The 23,302-nt window shown below is 42.6% G+C and overlaps 2 protein-coding genes across 5 annotated transcripts in view; both read right to left on the bottom strand.

Annotated features, from left to right (window-relative positions):
• The window catches only part of LOC131128344 (AP-1 complex subunit beta-1), a 117,350-nt gene that overhangs the window by 17,650 nt on the left and 76,398 nt on the right, over nucleotides 1–23,302 (bottom strand). For 2 of the 4 annotated variants that reach the window (XM_058071100.2, XM_058071101.2), the window contains exon 1: nucleotides 1,105–1,349. In XM_058071100.2, the coding sequence (XP_057927083.2) occupies nucleotides 1,105–1,131 (27 nt within the window). In that variant the 5' untranslated portion in view covers nucleotides 1,132–1,349. Of the gene's footprint in view, nucleotides 1–1,104; nucleotides 1,351–1,375; nucleotides 1,404–23,302 lie in introns of those variants that run through there. The other 2 variants (XM_078789777.1, XM_058071098.2) reach the window with 2 other exon arrangements.
• Nucleotides 2,168–21,947, bottom strand: gas2l1 (growth arrest-specific 2 like 1). Its single transcript, XM_058069701.2, is given in 7 exon segments — nucleotides 2,168–4,379; nucleotides 4,382–5,994; nucleotides 7,532–7,805; nucleotides 8,322–8,418; nucleotides 12,425–12,532; nucleotides 20,313–21,490; nucleotides 21,698–21,947. Coding segments are annotated over 6 exon segments (3,093 nt in total). The 5' UTR covers nucleotides 21,012–21,490; nucleotides 21,698–21,947; the 3' UTR covers nucleotides 2,168–4,077.

Below are 23,302 nucleotides of genomic sequence, written 5' to 3'. Positions count from 1 at the left end.
ACAATGGATTTTGCTGAAGGAACCAAGATTTAAAGTCTTCTAAGTCAGCAACTACATGAACAACAATCTCGCTAGAACAGAAGTGACTTTAAATGACCTCTTGATGACAATTGTCATCATGGCTGTCATCATGGCATTTTGCAGCGATTTCTAACAAGGTGCAAGTTCAAGTTCAAAACGTTACAATTTAATTTGCAAAATTCTGGGGTAGAAACTTTAACTGCAAGGCTGTGTGGACATGGACCAGAGACTGGCATGGCGCAGGTCCCCAAAACAAAAAGCATTGTTGAAGTGCCTTCAGGCAAGGCTCAGAAGCCCCATATTTCTCAACTCCAGTCCTTTGAAACCAAAAATGTATGCATATTTCATGGTTGTTGCAAGTACAAATAAAACTGAGAATTAATAGATTTTCCCTGAGGTGATAGCTAAACTTTAAGGATGTGTTCACACTTTTAGCCCGGTGGTCACACTTGCCTAACTCCATACTGCAAGACCCATCACTCTTGTTTGGTCCAGCACTTATTATTCTGGAATGCGTTCACACTTGACCCAAACGACTTCCAAACATTTTAACCGGACCAAAAATGACTAATGTGAACACATCCTTGAATACCATTCAAAGAACACCCATCCATTTTCTATACCGCTTAGGTTAGAGTACGTGTGAAACCTGCTACCATGGTGATCTAAAAGAGAGCCACCTTTGTGGCAAGCTTTGGAGTCCACTGACCTCGCTAAACCACAAAACTAATTTCGCTGTATACACCATTGGGAGGCTACTGGCCTCAAGTTGGGCGAATACGTTACTGATACGCTGGCTAGCTAACGAGCCTTAGGAGCGGGTATATGGCAGATTAAAAAAAACTGCTATAAAAATTATTTTACACTTGAATTGTTTACGAACGAGCGCGGTGTGTCATACACAGGAAATGACAGCTTGTTAATTAAGCTACAATTGAAACCGAAGCGTTCGCTAGCATAACACTGTTAGCATAGCAGGCTGTGCTGTGAATAATCCAGCAAAGAGTCAAAAAATGAGAAATTTAACCGAGAAGTTTGTTCATCTTGTGCGCCATGTTTGTTGTTTAGCCAGGCATTACTTACGCATAGTTGGTTGGCCCATTCCTGCATGTTTACTGTCGGATGAAGTCAACTGTTGCTAAGTGCTAACGTTAGCCGCTGTCAGTGTCAGCTAGCTACTTCTCCGGCGAGCACAGTTGAGACGTGACCTTCTAAGCAGAGGCTTAAGGAAGCCTTTGCCGGGATAGTTAAGCTCTTAATCTGTGGGCCTATTTTAAAACCTACACAGCGAATTAGTGCGCACTCTGGATTTACAAACAAGCCGTAAACACAATGAATTTGGTAAAGGTCTTACCGTGACAGTCGCAGTGAAATGAACTGTGTGTTTGTGATGGTGATGATGATGATGGCCTTCGTCTCCTCCCACTTGGTTCACTTCCGTCTTACCTACGACAAAAAGTAACTTTGCAAACCAGAATATAAAAAACGGAACAAATATCGTTGACGTCAGTGGTTTGTTAATATTGATTGCAGGCTACTTATTCACGTATGAGGTAGTGAGCCAATACACATTTTTAAATGTGTATCTTGACGTTAACTCGACATTGAAAACGATGAAAATAATAAAAATGTTGTACTACCACCATTTCTTGGAACAATTTGATTTTGTACTGTATTTTTGAGGAGTGCCTTGACCTTTTCAATGGGGTGGATGAAAATGAAAATATAATTGTCGATCCAATACCAATGTGATACCGGGAAAGAACTGTACAGTTTTAGATTACCGATACCAATACTGGTACTTTTTTCCCATCCTTTGAAAACAATTGCTTAAAGCGGCTAAAGTACACAAAAATAAAAATGACTAGCTGAAAAGTTGCCATTGAACTTCGTGTCAACCTACATATTAAACACACAACTCAACAGATGCCGAGTGCATTTGATTTAAAAAAGGAATACAAAGTTCAAAGGTCGGTGGTGTTTTGAGATGTAATAACTTTGGGAGGACTATGGAGTACTGGGGTAATGATTGCTGAGTGCTTATGTTGTAGTGAAGATGTCATGTTCATCGGCATACTGATGGCGTGTGTACACAGTTTAACAGTTTAAACACTGCAGAGACAAAATGACACGTCACATGTTCAGGTCATTCTCAGACTTCAGAGGAAAGTATTTATTAAAAGAACAAATTGACAGCATTTTCACCTGTGAAAAAAACAATAGTGAAGTATTGCAGTTTTCTTTGTACATCAAAGTTTTTGTGCATTTAATAGAGTGACTCCAAGTGAAAATATGAGCATACAACATTCAGATTTTGCTGGTTTGGGGGCAGAGAAAAGAATACTAAATATTTTTTTTTCTTGAGAGCAGATTAATTTGATGAGATTAACTATATGTCACAGTTCTCCATTCCTGATCGACTTCCATAAATAACCAAACAATATGCATTCAATCAGTTTTAAAGACCTTTACAAGATGAAAAACACGTTTAGATTCGCAAAGCCACTAAACAACTATTAACAGTTTTTGACTGTGTTGATTTCTAACAGAATATGTCTCTTTAAATTCATGAAAATTTTAATATAGGCATCTAAAAAATGCATGTTTTTCCAAATAGGGCAGTTTCCGTACCTTGGCCAAGGATGCAATGTGAGTCCAATGAGACATCACTTCATAAATAAATAAATATTAACTTCTCTTTCATTCAACTCATACAATATGTACACACATGTATACACAGTCATTTTAAGATCAGTCAAGAGTGTCAGTGGCCTGCAATGTCTCCTTAAACAGATAACAATATGGTCATGGGTGTTATTACTGTTAATTTAACTGTTATTTTTTTAAGATCAGACACGTGCAGGGCACTGACACAACTTTCAAATGAACTCTAGCTGTCGAGCTTATGCAGAGATGACAGCAGAAGCCTTTAATATCCCGTTACATATCTATTATTTATGCAGACACTGGAGTTAAAAGTCACTCGTTATCAATCAAATGTCATCATACCACTGCAAGAGGCTTCGGGTCAATTAGAACCAGAATATTTTCTTCTATGGAAGATTGGGTGTGTCTTTCCACGATGAAGTCAAACAAATTTGGATTGATAGGCAATAATTCTTTAAATGAGCATGAATTGTTCACTGAATTCAAATTGGTAATAATGAACATTCCCATTATTAGCGCATTGTAGTGTTGTAATTTTTAACCGAAACATTCAAAACGTAACCTGTGAGAATATTTTAAGGCGAAGGGACTCATCAAGGCATTTCACCGCCAATATTGCATAGCTAAGGCAACACAGGACTTAATACAACAACATATGTACATTATATTCATTGCCATCTTATATACAAAGCACCCACAAACATGAATTTGTATATTTACACATTCATTCTCTACTAAGCTACTGACATCTGTACATGTATATCACGCAGTGTGTTCCAATGTATGTTTTGGTTGGAGGCAAAAACTCATTTCTGTCAGTGACAGCGACAGAAAAGCAATATAACCCTCATTGGCCCAAACACAATGAATCCAAAGCTGACATTAAATACTTTTACTGCATCAAACAAAACCTTACCCATGTATATACTGTAAATGTATACTAAGTGAAATAAAAAGAGCTCTAGAGGGGAGAGGATGATCAGTTTTCTGACTTGCAAGGCCATAGCAAACCACAAGAGGGGGCCAACGCCTTTGACTAAGGTTTTGTGTGTTGGGAAATTGCAGCTTTAACATCTCTGGCACTTGACCATACCCTTCATGGGGCACATGGCAGCACATATGCTCTCTCGCTCTATCGCTCTGCAAATGTCAAATAAAAAAAACAAACTAATGATTGGCAAAATGTTCCCCAAGCACACTTTCAAATAAATGACAGTAATTGTCATGTTAAACAACATTCCTTTGGTAATAAATAATTTGGCTTGAGTGCAAAATAAAAGCAATGTGACATGCAATATAGAGTCTATGAGCTCAGTCTTTTTTTTAATTACACAGTAGTCATTGTCAAGGACAACACCGCCGGCATGTGCTGTTTCCTCTTGCTCTGTGCTACATCCAAGCTTCAGTGTCCAAGCTCCCTGACTTTCCAGGGAAGGTGCGATCAGTGATTGCCTGGTGCAGGATGTTGCGAGAGGGAGTGTAAGAGCTCTCAGGGGAGTGTGGCGGCGTGTGGCAAGGAGAAAGGTCCTCATGAACCTGCATATCTCGGTAGTTGACCAGTGTGGGGATGCGTGAGGGACTGTTTCCTGGCCTGTTGTCAGAGCGAGGTTTCATCTTTGCCAGTTTGTGCTTTGAAATGAGGTTTACGCTGTCACACTTCTTTTGGTCTTTTTTGTGTGCAGCCCTTCCACACATGTGTCGCCATTGGCCAGTAGTGATGAAGGTGGGGGGGATTCAGAGTGTGATTCGCTTAGGCTAAAGCACATTGAAGAGTTTTCACTGGATGAATCCTGGAAGGAGCAGTCCTCAGATGGCGGGAGGAGGACAGGTGATGGGCAGGCCTCTGGGGGTGGGAGGCCATCACTGTCATCACTGTGTACATCATATGGTAAGCTTGGCTGGTGATTCTCAACAGGGACATCTCCTTGTGGTGTTGTGGGCCAACCATGATCTTGTTGGCCCTCTGTAGGAGGACCTCCATGGTCTCCATTCATATTTTTACAATGGATAGCTTGTAGAGCTACCTGATTGACAATTCTGTTCGAGTTCCCATGTGACTTCTCGCCCGTGGCTGGGTGCTTCTTTAAACTCCCTCCATGCTCTCTCCAGTGTTCAGGCTCCCCTTGACCAAAGTTGTGTGGTCCTCCAAAATTCTGTCCATAAAGTAAATTCAAGGGGTCATCTAGAGGAAACGGGCAAAGGTTAGCTCTTTTGGACTCCCTGAGGTTCGGCAGGGTACCTATCTTTGCGCCTACGTTCAAGGAGGATGAGGAAGAGTTAGAGGAGGAATAAGCAGAATCTGTGATGTGAGAATCACTGAGCGTTGGCACGGAATGAGTTCTTACACAATGCTGGCCAATTCCTCGGCTCAATCCGCCTCTGGCTTGCTGCGTATTGGCTAAGTACTCAGCCTCAAAGCTGCGATACAGGTCCTGCTCTCTCTGGGGGTCCAGCGATGGCAGCATCTGGAAGCCTAAGCCCAGCCCTTCATCCTCAGGCTGCTGATGTTCCTGCCCAGAACAGTTCCTACTGTGGCCTCGCCCATTAGACCGAGGGACGTGGGACGATCGAAGTGAGCGGGTAGCTTGATGATTATTATGAGTATTCCGTGGAGACGAATGAGGAGAACGTCGACCTCCTGAAGTGACTGGGGGCAGAAGTCTTCCTTTTCCTGTAGAGGGTGAACGAGGGGGTCTGGGAGTATTTATTGTCTTTTTACTGGGGCTGTTGTTGTTTTGTACTCCTTTTATGGGTGAGTTGGTGCATGAGGACGACTGCCTCTTGGAGAACACACCGCCTACTCTGGGGGAAGATGGGGGCACTTGTTTATTGCGAGAGTCCTCTCGTCTCTCTGCTGGAAGAGGATCCCTGTGGGTGGGACCAGACCCCACTATGGCTTCACTCGATCGACTGTACCCAGGATCTTTACTCTGGCTGTGAGAACGTGGAGCATGGAGCCTTCTGGGGCCTTCGTTTGCGAGGGATCGGCCCCTCTCTGTGCATGAACGCCGTACTCCATCCGGAGCTTGTGGCGGGCTAGGTTTCAGTACTGAAGTGAGCGCCGAACGCTCCCGAGACTGGCTGCGTGCACGGGGCAATGCGGTACGCGGGGTGGTTTGATTTCCAGGCCTCTCAATAATATGCTTGCCCTCCTTGCGATTGACAAGAAGGACAACCTCTTCACTAGAGCGGTGTAATGTCCCACCAAGAGAGAAACGCCCACTTCCTCCTCCTTTGGAAGAAGATGTGGAAGAGTCACTGTCTGCAGACAGACGACGGGTCACCGGCAGCTTTGTCTCCCTGTTCCTGAAACATAAAGACAAGAGAAAGTAATTAAATGTTGAATATCACATTCCCAGTGGCCAAATGCTAGGTTAATTGGTGACTCCAAATTGTCAATAGGTATGAATGTGAGTGTGAATGGTTGTTTGTCTATATGTGCCCTGTGATTGGCTGGTGACCAGTGCAGGGTGTACCCCGCCTCTTGCCCGAAGACAGCTGGGATAGGCTCCAGTATACTAGCAACCTCAGTGAGGATAAATGGCATAAAAAAATGGATGGATGTGTGTTTTGTCTGAGTCATCAAGGATGCTACACATTTGTGGAAAATAACTTTCAGACTGCTATAATAATGTGTGCTTTGTGACAACCTGACTGATGACATGCAGACTGTCTGACTGACCCAAGGCTCAGTGTTTCTCAGTACAGTGGGCTGTGACGGCTGGGGGGGATTACCGTTAGGATGAGAACAAGAGGGACAGGGTTAGAACTAAGCACACGGCTAAACACACAGCTATTTCTCAATTAGGCCCTGTTCTACTGCAATGCACCGGTGGGACCATCCACTCTGACTATATAATCCGCTCTTATTGGTCACTTGCAGGCAAATGTGAGTAAAGCTTGATGGGAAAAAAAGGCTGTGTTGTCTTGTACTTGTCACTGCTCATATTGTACATCATTTACCTATTTCGTATTTGGTCATGATAATAAATTTACAATTATTTAAATTATATTCTGTTGTGGCATAATTTGAAAATACAGTGCAAAAAATCCATAGGAATAATGAATAATCCATAGGGATTTAATTGATATGCAGGCGTGGTAATTGCATGCATAAAGCCTGTCCACCTGTTGACCTACTTCCACAGATAGCTTTGAACAGTTGTCCAGAGATAGTTGGCCGATTACAATTTCTCTCGTCTGGAATCTAACACCCACTCTGGGTTAATTTGAAAAGCAAACGGCTCAGAGTCACCGCTAAATACAGAATTGAATCAACATTGGCCTAAAGCCGAAATAAACACATATTTGTGACTATATGTGATCTATTTACAATGGTACTTTTATCCTAATGTATAATGAAGGTATGATTTTAACCTTATAAGCCTAATTCTCTGTACACGCAACAGACAAGGCTATACTACTAATCAGGCTTTGTCACCACTATCCCGTCACTGATCTGCCAGTTCAGACGTTCATCAGCGAAAAGTCAAGCATGAACTGAAATGCTGACTATCATCCTCCATGATGTCTACTTTCAGTAAGTGAATGAAAAGTAGAGTGTGAAAAAAGACAGCATGTCACTGAATGTTCTCCACTAGAAGGTGCTGAAGAGTAGTGGTTTGTGACAGATTTATCAAGGCAATGTCACCTGAGATTAGATAAATCTGCTCTGGTTTAATCTAATCTGCTTCCTGGCATTTGCACTTGTTGTGCATATGTTCGACTCTTTCTCTCTGTCTGCAATAGCGGGTGGCACAAAAGAGCAAAAGATGACCTGAGAGAGATTACTTCTGTATCATGACAGCACTGTAATCCACACATTACTGGCACACACACTCACCTGATAGGATTGATGGGCCGTGGCTCAGAGCGGTCTCTGGGTGGCCGTGGAAGAACACTACGAGGTTCGGGTTCATGAGGAGCAGTCGAGTTCTGAGGGTGGCCTGCCCTTGTGGAGGAGGAAGAGGCACACGGTCCGGAGGAGGTTGCTTTGTAAGGTGCCATGCCATCATTGCGCCAGTGTGGACCAGGACTAGTGGAGCGGGATGAATGTGCACTGGAGGACTTGCTCTGGGCTCCCTGACCTTGACCTTTAGCTTGATGGTAGCGATGGGCTATTGGGTGAAAGTAACATGAGGTTAAAACTTCCAAAAAGTTCAAAAATCAAAAAAAGAATAATGTTTTTGGATAGCGGCACACATGCTAATCTGCTTATGGGTCCTCATTTACAGTGTGAGCTTGATCTATGTGGTTAAATATGTAACACAAGTTAAATCATTGCAATTGCGTCAGCTGTCCAGACTTGCATGACATCACCACATAGAAATATTCTGGACTGCACTGACTTCTAAAGAATAATAATGTTAAGTAGAAGTTAAAGCACATTTTCCATTACTAACTTGGATGAGTGTGTTCTTTGCTGGCGTTCAATCACTCAGAGGCCAGTATTAAATAAAAAAAGAATGTTCACAATGCTAAATAATAGCAATTAATGGAGGTGTTTGAATTTCCTGCCTGAACACAGCTCAATCATTTGTTTAAGACGGTAAATCAGCTGGGATTCAAGACAAACAAGATACAACAATGTTTTTTTTGTCAAGGAACTGATGCGGAATAGGAAGTGACCTCACCAAAGGCAGCACAGCGACACGGGTCATGCTTGTCCAAATAGTGCTCCAATGTGTCCCAGCCCCCTCCAACACGCACCATCACATGAGTACGAAGGACCTGAGGAGAGAACATGCTTTCAGTGGATAAACAGGCAACAACACGGCCATTCATGCTAACTTAAAATGGCTGAACCAGCCCAAGTCAATAGATATGCAAACTCTACAAGTGGGACAGCTTGCTGAACTTGTTACATAACATCTCGATCCAACCCTACTTCTCCTCCTCCGCCCACCTCCTCTTTTCTCCTCCATCACCCCCAGCTGCTGCCACTAAGAGGGCCGTTCATTGCCATGCCGACTCACAATCAAACAGAAAAAGGATAGCATAATAAAGAAGCGGCACCATAAAGACTTTCCGTTTGGCCTCTTGCATGCATCTCATTTGGTATTCCCTATGTGGCAGCGTGGTTAAATTAGCATGGTAACAACTCACCCCCTGCTGTCCTCTCTGGGAATTTATCGGAGAGACGAGCAGGGAAAGGAGGGGTGCCCTAGCAGAGGGGGTCGTGCATGTGTCACTTCCTTCTCTCCTCTGCTCTTTGAGCCACACACATCCAGAAGATCAGACCAAAGGGCCAAACTCCCTCCAGGCAGATGCTGTCCTACCGAGCAGCACACTCGGCTTGATGCGCTGCACCGCCCCGCCTTGCATTGTGTAATAGGAGCGATCGGCCACATGTTTTAAAAGGTCGTACCTGGGTCTCTGAGGGCAGCCTATGACAAGCCATAAGAACAGATCTCTTTGCCTGGCACAAGATTTATTTTGGACACATCACATGTGGAACAGTGTATAATCACCGGGTTCCAAAGCGTGGTCAGGGAGAGGCCACAGACATGGGATGTACGCCTCCGTCTGACCCCACCTTCTCTCTAATACATTTCCCACCAATCCACTCATCTCTTCATCTGGCTCACGCCGCTCCCCTCCTGCATGATGATGTGTCAAACCAGCTGATCTGCTTATCCCTGTCAGACCTATGAGAGTATAAACTGCTTACTCTCCACTGCCCTAGCTTTCGGCTGACAGCTTCACTGGTTGTGGGACACTGCTAACAAGAAGTTTACTTAGTCCATCACATAACTTAGAGGGACAATTGTTTGTTTAGTACATCATCTACTGTTATTGCTTCTCTATTTGGTGCCAGAAGCAAAAATATTAGAAACACAAAAACTTTGCAAAAGTTATCATCAATAAGTTATGCTGAAATACAATTATTAACTTTATAAGTGTATGGCATGTCTTCTTCATTATGACAGAGGCAAAATATGCTAAATATGCTAATGACCATATAGCCGGATGTGGCTAACCCAGCAATAAGTTGACTATGCTACTAAAATAATACAAAATTATATACGTACATGAGTGATGTGCGATGCCACTGATTTCATTTCTGGACTGATACTGAGTAACATTTAGGCTGGAGCCGATACTGATAAAATAATAAGCATAAAGAATAAGAGTAATTGATTTGTTCAATTTAAACCATGAAGTACACTGGGGTGGCAGGGTGATTTACAATATACAACAACAGAAAAAAAAGAGGACAAAATCATACACTATGTTGATGTGTAGTGATGTAAAGACATTAATACAATAGATTAGCTTTAGGTTCACACTGTAAAAAGAACTACAGTTCCCATGACAAAAAGAGTGCAAAATTATGCAAATTTGAACATTTCATTATCACTTAATACACTAATAAATACTTAAAAGGTGGCGTCCTGCTTCGGCTCCAATTTCCATTTTTTAAACCACCTTTATCAGCTAGCATAGTATGTTACCAAAGCGTTACTAAGGATGGTTTAAAAGAACAGATTGACCAAATAAATGCCAATATTTGTCACAAGGGCCGAGTGGTTAGCATGTAGGCCACAAAGTCAGGAGATCGGAAGACCTGAGTTTGATTCTCCGCCTGGGCATCTCTGTGTGGAGTTTGCATGTTCTCCCTGTGCATGTGTGGGTTTTCTCCGGGTGCTCCAGTTTCCTCCCACATTACAAAAACATGCTAAATTAATTGGTGACTCCAAATTAGGTATGAATGTGAGTGTGAATGGTTGTTTGTCTATATGTGCCCTGTGATTGGCTGGTGACCAGTTCAGGGTGTAGCCCGCCTTTCGCCCGAAGACAGCTGGGATAGGCTCAATCATACACATCCATACATTTGAACGGCATCGGGTCTCTTCTCTCTGCGCCACATTACATGGCGCGGAGCTTACAGTGTTTTGTAGCAGGGACATAATAGCATGAAGCAGTACCAGGCAGACAGCACCTTTAATACCGAATTGGCCCTACCGAAATATTTACGCAATCCCTTGGATGTCATGCCAGAAAACAAATGAACTGATTAGAGTGATTGAGTGATGCAACAGGGAGTCGACATGAACGTAATATCTGAGCAGATTTACAGCATCCAATGCCACAGCATCTATCACATTGATCAACAAACTCCTATTAGGATGCCAATTGTATTGATTTGAACAGTTAAGTCTTTGTTTTGGTGTATTAGATAGGTAGGTGAATATTATATTAATCATTTAAGAAGGTCTCTACTTATTGCCCGAAGAGTCTGCTCAAAGACCATGTTCCACTTTGCATCTCCGGCTGGGCTGCTGAGGCTAGAGAGGCTCTGTTTCTATGGCAACAGTAGCTGAAGAAATGCACATGGTGAAGCAATTTCTTTAATAGTACTGCTAAAATTCAAAACTAAATTCCATTTTTTCTGACTGAAAGCATCTCCTCCAGTTGAAGTGAACTTCCTTGAGGCGAAGAAACATTATGAAGTGCCCCTCTGTTCATATGGTTCATTTGGCCATTTGCTTTGCTTTGTTTCATGGCCTTGTTTAGCCCCAAAGACCCCTTACAATGCATTAGCTGCTGAAAAGGGTTTTTTTTTTGGCATTCAAGTCGACTGCAGCTTCCTCTACTGGGTGGAATAAAGAAGGCGTGTTGGCCGCACTTGTATGGCTGCTCAGGCATATGCATAATCACTGTCATCCTCCGTGAGGAACCAGGAGAGGGCGGAGACAATGTGAAGAGAACTAATCTGACAAGTCAAACGCTCCCAGAATGGCAGATGAGCACACACACACACGCTCTCATCCAACCCTTAAAATGAGCATTTATACATATCTTACTCAAATGGCTGCGCAAAATGACATCAATCACATGCCATCATCAAATTACTTAACTTAATAAGCTGTAAAAGACGAATTTCTGAGGCAGACTGAATTTCACAAAATGAGCAGATGTACCTAATGTAGTGTGTGGAGAATAAATGTAATTTTTCATGTTGCATTTTAAACTATTTTCACATTTTCACTATGAAATCTATATTTTGACAAGATGGTGCCACTCAGACTGACAGTGGGGCAAATCTAGCCTGTAGATACACACTATTTGGGACACCATTCCAAAGAGCCCATTAATCCGGCAGGGGCAGCATTTAGGTAAGTGAGACCAAATCAATACATGACGTGCAGCGGCCTCTCCACCCAGTCCTATGAGGTTTGATGCTGGAATCATGGCAACTCTCAATCTGAAGCTGAGCCACACAGTGCTGCTCCAGCAAACTACTTTCCAGATAAAGGAAATGACTTAAAGCTCTATTTGTGTCTCACTGGGAAAAATGGCAGTGTTGGGAGTGGTCCAAAAAATGCAGTTTGAAAACAAACATAGAGCACAACCACAGTACTGTTACATCAAAGTGGAACCACACAAATCAAAGTGAAGTAGGGAAATATGTCTCAAAAGTTGTCACCTGATGAGATGAAAGATTAGTACACATCTAGGATTAACTGAGAAAAGTGACATTACTGCAACATAGCAGTAGTCTAGCATTTGACGTGGTACATATGTACCAATGTGTTTCTATGCAAATCAACACGGTTATATTGAACTAACTTCTTTTATGAGGTGTATATGTGGGATTCAAAAATATATTTGAACGTCTGTTCCTTGTTCCTCTTTTTCCAACCTACTGAATTATACATTTTCCATCATAAAAAGCCTCATGTTTAACAGTAACATGCAATTATGTACAATTATGTATGATGCAGAAACATACCCTTATGAAGATCAGTGAACTGGAATCTCCCACTTTGTATTTTCCTTCTGACACCTTAACCATAGGAAACTGTGCTGGACAGGAACACCGGCCCAGAATCTCACGTACCTGAAGAGAACAAAACATGACACACGTGTTAGATTGCGGAACCGTGGTGACCTCTTCCTGGAGTCATATGAGGTCATGTTTAATCACTGTAACCATGACCTTTGCAGCAACACAATAGGTCCGTTTCATGCTGCATGTGTTGGGAGTGTGCGTCATTTTCCTGCCTCTCTTAACATCTCCTAGGCGATGCCTCGCCCTTTTAGTTTACCTACCTCGATTCATCTCTCAAATTTATCCTAGTTTAAAAAAAGCACCAAAACAAGCAAGCATGATGATGAGTATGCACTGCCTTTCAGCTGACATTGTTTCTGGCTGTGGCATCATCAAGGGAAAAGAAGTGGAGGGCAGGGTCAAAATGGCAGAAAGGCGACTACGGTGGTGGTGGTGGTGATGTCAGCAAGCCAGTGCCGCCAGCTGGATTTTGAATTGCGATCACAAGCCAGCTCACTTGCTGTGGTTGGGGCTGATTATTAGGCAACTGGAGTCAGACATGAGTGCAGGGTGGGGCAAGATGTGCGAGTGCTACACCACACTGCATGGCTCTCTCTCAGGATTGGAGAACTCACATGTTGCCCTTGGCGGTGCACTCAAACTAGTGTGTGCAGGACCTCGTTGGATTATAGAATGTAACGCAATCACATTCTGTCAAGGGTCACTATTTTGCAGGATAGTAAAGGAAAGGTAGGCGACATGGAAATTCGAGAAATTCTGAACTTCTGTTTGTTATATTATTAAGAATCAGTGATGATTAAATGTATCATTGTTAAGGTTTGGTCCTATCTTGATTTCTTCATTGATGAGGTAATCCTAAAGATATAAAAACCTGACTGGAATATCCTGATTTTATTAAGTAGGCTATGATATTGACTGTAATTGCATCCTGTAAAATTATTTGCCGTGGAAGTCATTATTGATGCGTTTGCAAAATATACGCATACTTCTTCTACACAGATAATATTGATGAAGCACAGCCACTTTACTTTGGAAATCCAATAAAAATAGCTACAGTACCTTTCATGTTCGCTGCTGTTACACCCGTTAAATAGCGTGGGGAGCGCCTTGAACGCCCTCTGTATTGCTTGTAACAAAGTTCAGCTGCAAAGCAAGACGCTCCGCTATAATTATGGGGTCAAATGACTCCATGTGAATAAAATGTTATTAAGTTAATTATGGCTTGATATCTAAAAATCAAGTACTGTCAAATCATCCCAATTGTTATCACTGGCATATTTGTTATGACTCATATATGAACTTAACATTGTACAGTTATATTTTTACATGTTTTTAATGATGTTGCGGTGGCAATAAGCAAGTTTTAAGTGCAACTCAACTTAAAATTCTGACTCAACAGGTTTTTAGTCGACAGGTTTGAAGAACGTGTAATATACAGTACATTAGAAGTAAATAGCTCACATTCAAAGCAGCAAGATTATTGTAAATCTCCAATATCTCCATACATGCTATTCCAGGCCATGCCTCCTGTCCTGTGTTTATCGTTATTATTTATTATAATTATTTGTTTTCTATTTCTTGATGAAACTGTCTCATAATAATTAGAATAGTATTAATAATATTATTATGGGTTCATAACGTTTGTTATGATTTGAAATAATGAATCACCAATGTGTGAAGCAGCACATCAGACTGTATGGGAGTACTGACGTATTCCTGTTACTACACAATAATACGCCACTGTGGGTGTATTTGGTCGAGTAATATGGGGTCAGTGTTCTGCATTTGACCACTTGTGATGTCATTCCATCCTACAACATGTAGCAAGAAGCTGCGACGATGCCAACAGCTTCCATCCATTGTCTCTATACAATGAGGCTGTGCTGTTTTCAAGGATTATAGGATGAAAGAATCATGACCTTCACCTGTATTACAGTCAATTTAGAAGAATCTCATTTTCTTTCTATCTTTTACTCCTATAATGAATGGGGGTGGAATCACAGCTGATACACAGTCCTTCACCCGCCTTGGGTACCCTTATACTGGCTCAGCAGTCTTACGTCTGTCTTGCTGGCCTGCTTTGTTTGCTTACTGTACATTTGTACAGTGTATGCTCCCGCCCTCTTTCTGTCTGTGAGCCTCTGCTCTGTCACCCTGATTTTTTTCATTTTGTCAGTAGCGCTGCTTGGAAAAACCCCAACATAATAATGTAGGTCCCAATTTTCGGACAAGTCCTATCTGCGCAGCAAGTCTTCATTCCTTTCCTTCCTGACCTGCAAACCCTAGAAGGGAGTATTCATGGCAGAGATAGACTGATACCGAGGGCTGAGCCGACCTCCTGGGATGTGGAATGGGGGAAATGGGAGGGGAACAGACAAAGATGTTGCATGATATCCCCGTTTTCTTGACGAAAACAGACGAAGCAGCTAAGGCACGACTGAAATTATTCTTTATAGCAGCTCAAGAGCCAACATGCTATTGCTTGCTTTCATCAAACATAGGTGTGTTAGCCTACAGGAACAAGCTCATTATAGGATTGTCGCACAAGGGATAATTATTACCAAACTTCAACAATAAAAACTAGAGATTATAGAAACTCCCTGCACTGGAATTTATGTGAGATATTTTCATGTTTTGATGTCTGTGAGTCAATTGCACCTGAGCAAGAACACACAGAAAGATCATTCAAATTGTGATGATATGGCACATTTTAACGGTGAAACACATTACAATATATCTTCTTCTGTCTTTACTGGAAAGTACCAAAGTACAGCAACTACACACATGGAAATGAATGTCATTCTTATTTGACTGCATTAGATTTTATACTACAGTAGATTCACAAACTCTCTTGCCAGCTTGACATTGATATTCTCCGATTTCAGATCAACATTTGCAATTAAAGAGACTATTGTAATTATTACATTAAATTCAGCTCTTGCTTCTCTTCACTTGCCATTGTTCACTCACTCTTTCCCCTAAGGGAAAATTGTGTAATAAGTTTAAATAAATCAGCAAAAAAGGTTAAAGTAAAAATGAATAAAGGTATGATATTTTACAAATTGAATTAAAACAAATCTTCAAATGAAACTGAATTTCACACGGGACAGTTTTTGTGAACATGAACGTGAAATATCCGCCAAACTATTGCGCTCTTGCCAGGAAAGGTGCATTAATTTCAAACACGCTGTGCGTCCATATGTCACGTTTCTATCTTAAAGAAGCTGTTTTGAAGACAAAGTCCAATTACAAGAATCAGTAGTGTCCTCATTCTGTGCAGTCGCCACCTGAGACCTGCCTGAGGATACTTAAGGCAAAAAATAACAACATGCAGACAGAAGCCTGCTGAGACAAACAGCAGTTCAATGCTAATCATGTGAACAATCAGCTGATATCATGAGGGTGATCAAAGGCCATTAGAAAGGCAATAAAGTCAGCTGTTTCCTAACATTCAGCACTGTGCCATGTCCAAGTCCATGAGGCAAAAAGCTAAAAAAGCAGTGGCACCTTCAAGCCATGAGAGCATGTGACAAAAGGGGCAGAAGCAGTGAGTGATGCCATGCTCTCTCAGCAAAGCGTGTGACCCAAAGCAAGGCAGGAATGACCTAGTTTTCTTGCTTTCTACTGTAGCTTTTCCTCTCAGAGCAGCATCCACTGCAGTCAGGTTTAGCCGAGTGTACAGTAAAGTCACTCCAGGCACGTGTTCTTTTGTTTCTGTTTGTTTGTCTTCAATGCATGAGGTGGAACATACATTTAATACCGTCCATAAAGGCTACCCCCTTCTTCACCCTGACCTCTGCACCCCCCCTCCATCCAAACAAAGACTTTGATTGGAGCGACAGCATTTGATTACCGCCCCGTCAGCAGTGGCAGTCTATTCATTTACCGCAAGACATACTGTTCTGCTCTTTGCTTTATCGTCACCAGTGATGAGTGGTGGGGGGGATGGGAATGTATGAACTCATGTTGAAACCTCGGGTGAGGAGAAAGCAGTTAAGAAATACGGCATATGGATGGTGTTTTGTGTTTTCATATATGGATACCAATATTGGTATGGTAGCTGAAGGCCTAACTGCTTTCTAGAAAAAACAGTATAAGGTTATACTGGGATGCATATTATGGAATGCATACAGAGCATGCCCATGGAGCAATAATCCCTCTCTAGGTGTAAAGCATAAACATCATATGGGCATATGGGTATATGCATGTACAAATGCATGCAGGAACAGAAGCAGAAGATTTTTCAATGATGTCACTCGTGCTATATTGACTTCTCAGACCAACTGACGCACACAACACTGACTCAAGTTCTAATGAAGGAAATGAGACCCTGGCTACTTCCTCAACTTTGAGTGGAAAGCGGTCCCACGGTGAGATGAGTAAAGACAAAGGAGGCGGATTTGTCACACAAGAACAACAACGGTGACATGGCACAAGCAGCAAGTGACAGGAACCAGGAAAGTTAACCGGACATGCACCACCTTTGCAAACATGATGCCAGGACTGTTTGCTTTGGGAGCAGTTGGTACACTCATAATATTCATTCATTCATTTTCTACTGCTTATCCTCACGAGGGTCGCAGGGGGTGCTGGAGCCTATCCCAGCTGTCTTCTGGCGAGAGGCGGGGTACACCCTGGACTGGTCGCCAGCCAATCACAGGGCACATATGTATAGACAAATACACATATAGACACTCACATTCATACCTGTGGACAATTTCGAGTCACCAATTAATACAGCATATTTTTGGAATGTGGGAGGAAACTCGGGTCTCCTAGCATAACAATATTTAGTAGGGATGCTTCGATCAATATTTAAATAAATAAATACACTTAATCCATGTGACTGGTATCAGCCAATCTCACTCATGATCCGAATCGCAATCAGCAGTGTAAAACCCTGATGGAGCATCCCTGACAGCCATATACTTATATATAGGCATAACACTCCACCATCACCATAATGGATGCATGTGTTCATGCGTGTCAATGATTCAGAGATAACCGATGATATTTCATCAATAGCAATCTTGGATATTAATAGAGCAATGAACAATGTTGCATTATTAGAAATCAATGGATAAAGGGAAAGAAAAGGAAGTCATTCAGGAAAGAGTGAAATGCGACCCATCCTGTATGATGCAGTAACTCCGACTGAATTACAGAGGGGAGAAGCCACACAGTCTGCTATGATAACATTGTGGACCAATAAAATGAAACCTTGCCACTTGCCCTCTCCTCCTTGAACAAGGATGCACATGTTGCATCATTTAATAGATGAACAAAGACAATCTCCACAATACTATAAAATGACAAACACATGGTTGTATGGACCTGGATTTTCTCATTTAAAGCACACTAAAGGTACATTACACACAACAATGACCTTTATATTAAACATTGTCAAAGCTATCCGGATTGTACAGTACATTGCAGTTAGCAGTCTAATTATATCAAGAAGGATTGCAATGATTTAAATGGCTTTACAATTTAATGTATGTAAGTGATGCACCCCATTAATGGTGTCGTAAATGCACACTTAGCGGGGGTAGCATTATGACTATTTTGGTTGTGATGTCCTTCCACATGACCCCACTGAACCGAGACTACTGCAGACTGCTGTTTTTAGAGTTTATATGGCGATAATGATAATATTGCTTTCATAGACATTCCACTTTGTTTGCTTTATCAAGCTCAAAACTATGGTTTCACATCAACCAGTGGTGTGCGAAATTATTCATTCATTTTCTACCGCTTTTCCTCACGAGGATTGCGGGGGTGCTGGAGCCTATCCCAGCTGTCTTCGGGCAACAGGCGGGGTACACCCCGGACTGGTCGACAGCCAATCATAGGGCACATATAGACAAACAACCATTCACACTCACATTCATACCTATGGACAATTTGGAGTCACCAATTAACCTAGCATGTTTTTGGAATGTGGGAGGAAACCAGAGTACCCGGAGAAAACCCATGCATGCACGGGGAGAACATGCGAACTCCACACAGAGATGGCCAAGGGTGGAATCGAACCCTGGTCTTGCTAAATGATTCAGGTTTTCATTTTTTTCTGTGAGTCAACCGTGTCATTTGTTGAGACAATAGACAGCTGGGATAGGCTCCAGCACCCCTTGTGAGGATAAGTAGTAGAAAATTAATGAATGAATGTATAGGAGTTGTGTACCCTGTCTCTACAACAGTCTACAACAACAACAACACAAAGACCAGGCCAGAAGGGTTCTTCTTTGCTGTCTGACCATCTTGACTGTCAAACCCCCGTCACCATGCCCACCCCATAGCATATTCTCTGTGCTGTCATATTTGGTGTCAAAGAGACTCATTGTTCTTCTCCTCAATGTGCAAACATTAAGCGTGTGTTCTGAGGCTCTGTCTGCTTGCTCATTAGATGAGCTCTTAACGAGGTCTTTGCCTCTCTCATGTGGTCAGAGGTCAACAGGTTTAACCACAATGACAGGAAGGGAAATACTGTAGGTGGACACACAAAAACAAACTTCCTGATTTGTATTTCAAGTCTGCACTATAGCAACGCTGATGTTGACGACTGAAAAGTTGCCTTGACATGCCATTGACAGGAGAAATGTCACTGAGCTGACCTCTTGAGATTTCACATTGTTTATGTGAGCTGTCAAACCCACTCTGACCCCTCAGGTAAGAAGGAATGTAGCAAAGCAGTAAAAAAAAAAAAACACACACTGAAATGCTACTTTTATTAAATGTGCGGCAACACCCTCAGTGGTCATCACATTGACTCACATGTCTTCTGCACTTGACAAGGAGAAAATCTATATCATATACGAATTTCATTTTTTGAATTCTTCCTCTTTCTCTTTCGGCTTTTCCCTTCAGGGGTCACCACAGAAAATCTCCTCCATCCAACCCTGTCTACTGCATCTGTCTCTCTCACACCAACTACCCTCATGTCCTCCTTCACTACATCCATAAACTTCCTCTTTGGTCTTCCTCTACGCCTCCTACCTGGCAGCTCTAAATGCAGCATCCTTCTACAAACATATTCACCATCTCAGTCTGGCCGATAAAGTACTTTATGTCAAGTCCTAACATGTAATGTCCCTCTGATGTACTCGTTCCTCATCCTATCCATCCTGGTCACTCCCAATGAGAACCTCAGCATCCTCATCTCTGCTACCTCCAGTCTGCTTCCTGTCTTTTCCTCAGTGGTACTGTCTCCAGACCAAACAACATGGCTGGTCTCACCACAGTTTTTTTTTTATATCTGTCCTTTCATTTTAGCTGAAACTCTTCTATCACACATCACGCCTGATACTTTTCCTTCTCTTCTCCACCCGTTCCATCCTGTCTGCACACACTTCTTCACCACCTTTTCACAATCTCAATTGTTCTGGACTGTTGATCCCAAGTACTTAAAATTCACCATCTTCTGTATCTCTTCTCCCTGTAACCTCACTCTTCCACTCCGGTCCCTCTCATTCACACACATATACTCCGTCTAGCTGCGGGAAAACCTCCACTCTTCTAGCATCTCCTCCACCTGTTCCCTTCTCTCACTACAAATCACAATGCAATTTTAAATTGAAGTACTGAAATAATAACTGAAATATCTAAGCCCAACCACAATAACAAACATCTTTACATGTGTTTAAAAGAAGGCAAAACATATTGTTTTGTCATGTCATGGAATTTCATCAAGCTGCAGCATTTCATGTGTTTGCCTGGGACCAATATTGAAATATCACAATGAACATGTTGTTACATAAACAGTGCCGACTCATGAGATGATCCTGCTGTAGCTAATAAATGAACATCTAGGTTTTGTGTGCTAACTTACCAGCTCGTCCAGGTTTCTCATGTCACATAAAACTCTCTTCTGAGGCCACACGAAAGCTTCTGGTTCTGGCTCGTCCTCCACGCTGTGGCAGCTCTCCTTGCGGCTGAAACACCTGCTGGGCGGACTCTGCTCCTCCGGCTCACCGGGGTCCATCTGCAGGTTAACCTGGTGGTCTCGGATCTCCTCTTCAATCTCCTCCTCCAGCTGAATGAGCATGGGGGCCAACATGCCAAACTTGGAGCCCCGCCGCGCCACCTCCAGCAGGCAGAGGATGAAATTCTTCTCGTTGCATCTCTCCACCAGGTCGTTGGTCTCGAACATGAGCACGTCCTTGATCCACAGCTCCTGCCTGCACCAGCTGATGAAGTTGGACACGTTGTCCCGAGCCAGGAACGAGCCTGGGCTGACGTTGCGAGACTGGAAGACCACATCTTTGCGGGGGAGCTTCATGGACTGGGCCGCCTCGGGGTACTCCAGCTGGAAGTCCTGGGCGGCCCGGTTGACATTGTTGGCATGCCGGCACAGGGCGCAGCCTGTCTCCAGACCATCCACGAAGGTGTCTGCTGTCAGGTCCAGGTCGTACAGGGTGTTCAGCCATTCCGCCAGGTCCTCCTTCATGGCGTACAGGTACTCCTCGCTGGATTTAAAGGGCCGGATGCTCTTGGAGGCGGCGGATTGGATGTTGCTCTGATCGGCCATATTGTCTGATTATGTATCAATAAAGTCCTTACTTGATTCCAGATTGCCTCATTGCGCAACCGCGCTGCAAATCCTCATCTGCAAAAACCAGCGTGGAGACGCACCCATGCCGCCGTGCATGTGTGGTGAGTGGAGGCCGGGCTTTGTGCCGCTGTCACGGTCATTGCGGGATGCTGAGTGGAGGTGGCGCCGTGGATGTGGTCTTCCGTATGTCTCCCGTTTTCCCTCTCTCGGTGTGAACCGAACCGACAGGGCCAGACCAGCGGATCCTCTCACGCCTTCAAACCGCCACGTGTGACAAAGTCTATCTCCTTTTTGACTTTAAAATGCAATCACGACCATTGAGCGGCACCGAGCCCACGCAGGACGCCACGCGGAGACTCAGCGCATGTCGCGCCGCCTCCTGCGTTCAATATGTTGACCCGCTGCAGCTTAAAGCAGCGGAGCGACTCGGTGGCACATCCCATTATGTGGATCAACTGTGGAAGAAGGAGGAGGAGGAGGAGGAGGTGGAGAAGTTAACCCCATAGTCACCGAGCCGGACAAGAACCACAACTTAACATACTTTTACATCAAGTGGAACGGGTTGTGGAACAAAAAAATAACATTGTTAACATTATTTATTTCGATGCTAATAATAAAACAAAAAAACAAAATGAGCTGTCAGTTGTTTAATAAAGACTTACCTGAACACAACCTTTAAAATAAACTGAAGTGGGCGTGGATATTTAACAGGTACAAAGCTGACGTCTTTGCTTACGCTGTCCACATCCACTAGGGGGCGTTGAACTGGAATTATGACCCCTGTAGTAGTCTTCTGTGGAAGAAATACAAGTAAGAAATAAAAAAGAAGTTAGTAGAAGTCTTTCTTACATCCGGGGGTCAGAGTTGAGTTTGACCTTAGCCGCAACAGTAACCCATGTTATTGTTATGCTTATTAAACTATTTTTATTGTTTGTGTTGTGAGATCATTTAAAACAGCAATCACTATATTGTGTTGTGGTGATCTCACTAAACATATATACTCTACATTGACAAGATGGTTGTCTTACCTGCTTATAGTGTATTTGTATTTGGGCAAAAATACATACTTTTCTGTACTGAATAAATGCGCAGCTTCATGCCCTGTCTTCTTTCTCCTCTGTTCTCCATGCTGTGTGGGGCAAACTCATAATTCTGAGTGTTGATGTAGCCCTCGGAGTACTGTGTTATTAGACAGTTATAATATTTGGGCTGTCTCACAAGTGTTAGATTATTTTTGGTCCATTGTTTTAATGCATTAAGAATGTTACTTAAAACATTGTAGAGTTACAGTAAAAAATTTGGGTGACTTTTCTTTCCTACAATGCAAGTATAATTTCATTCCGGTTCTACCCCGAGAGACCGATACTCTGAATAATGAAGTCTTTATGTGTACAGTCTGGGATACTGGCCTCTAAAGCACATGAGACTGACCTTCACTAATGATTGTAGAGGTCTAAGTCAGTCACTGTTTGTCAGTGAAGGTTTATCAGTTTTGTCTGAGTGTTTTATAATGATAAAGCCAGTCTGCAGGATTTACAGCATCAAATCAAACCAGAACCAAGAAGAGAGGCTTTTAACAGCAGATTGTAGGTGAATGCCCATAAGGACAGCCAACCAAGTGTTATTCGATCAATATGATGGTGATAATTCAGCACCATGTGATATACTGTCATCCCATTTGAGCTTCTTCAAAGATTAATACGTGTTGAAATGTTCATGAAAGAAACCTGATGTTCAGGTTCTCCTGAAGTAAAAACATGACTTGCTTGGGGCCTTAAAGGAGAGTCATTTTGTCAACAAAAAGGGCGGTTAGTTGCCTTGAGCAAAGACAAGAGCATGTGATTGTGCACGCACATTAGATGTGAAAACATTTGTGGCAATTGTAGACCATTTTACATTACTGCAATAGCTCAATGTTTTACAACGCCTTTCAAAATAACCTCTTGGTTTGAACTACAACAGCACCCATTGCCAAGGAGGAGGGCCTGTTTTGATTTAAAACAAGAGGGATGTGTCTGTTCAAGAATGAGCGAGCAAAATAAAGGGAAGGGAGGGGGAGAAAAGAAAGGGGAGGAGGAGGGTGATGAGCTCATTTGCTGGACTTGGATGAATCAGCTTCTGTCAGTAAAGTGTGCGTACAAGTCTATTCAAACACTAAACCAACCCGCCACTCATGAATAACCACTTCATGTAGTTTTTCAAAGGAGGCCTTGACACTATTAATGTATCAAAGATTATTTTTTGTAACTTATAAGTTTCAATATAGA

Source organism: Doryrhamphus excisus, linkage group LG3 (assembly GCF_037039965.1).
Source record: "Doryrhamphus excisus strain RoL-2023G ecotype Guam linkage group LG3, RoL_Dexc_Guam_v1.1, whole genome shotgun sequence".
Lineage (NCBI taxonomy): Eukaryota > Metazoa > Chordata > Actinopteri > Syngnathiformes > Syngnathidae > Doryrhamphus > Doryrhamphus excisus.
Note: the sequence above shows the minus strand (reverse complement) of the source record. Positions and strands in the feature narration are given on the sequence as shown.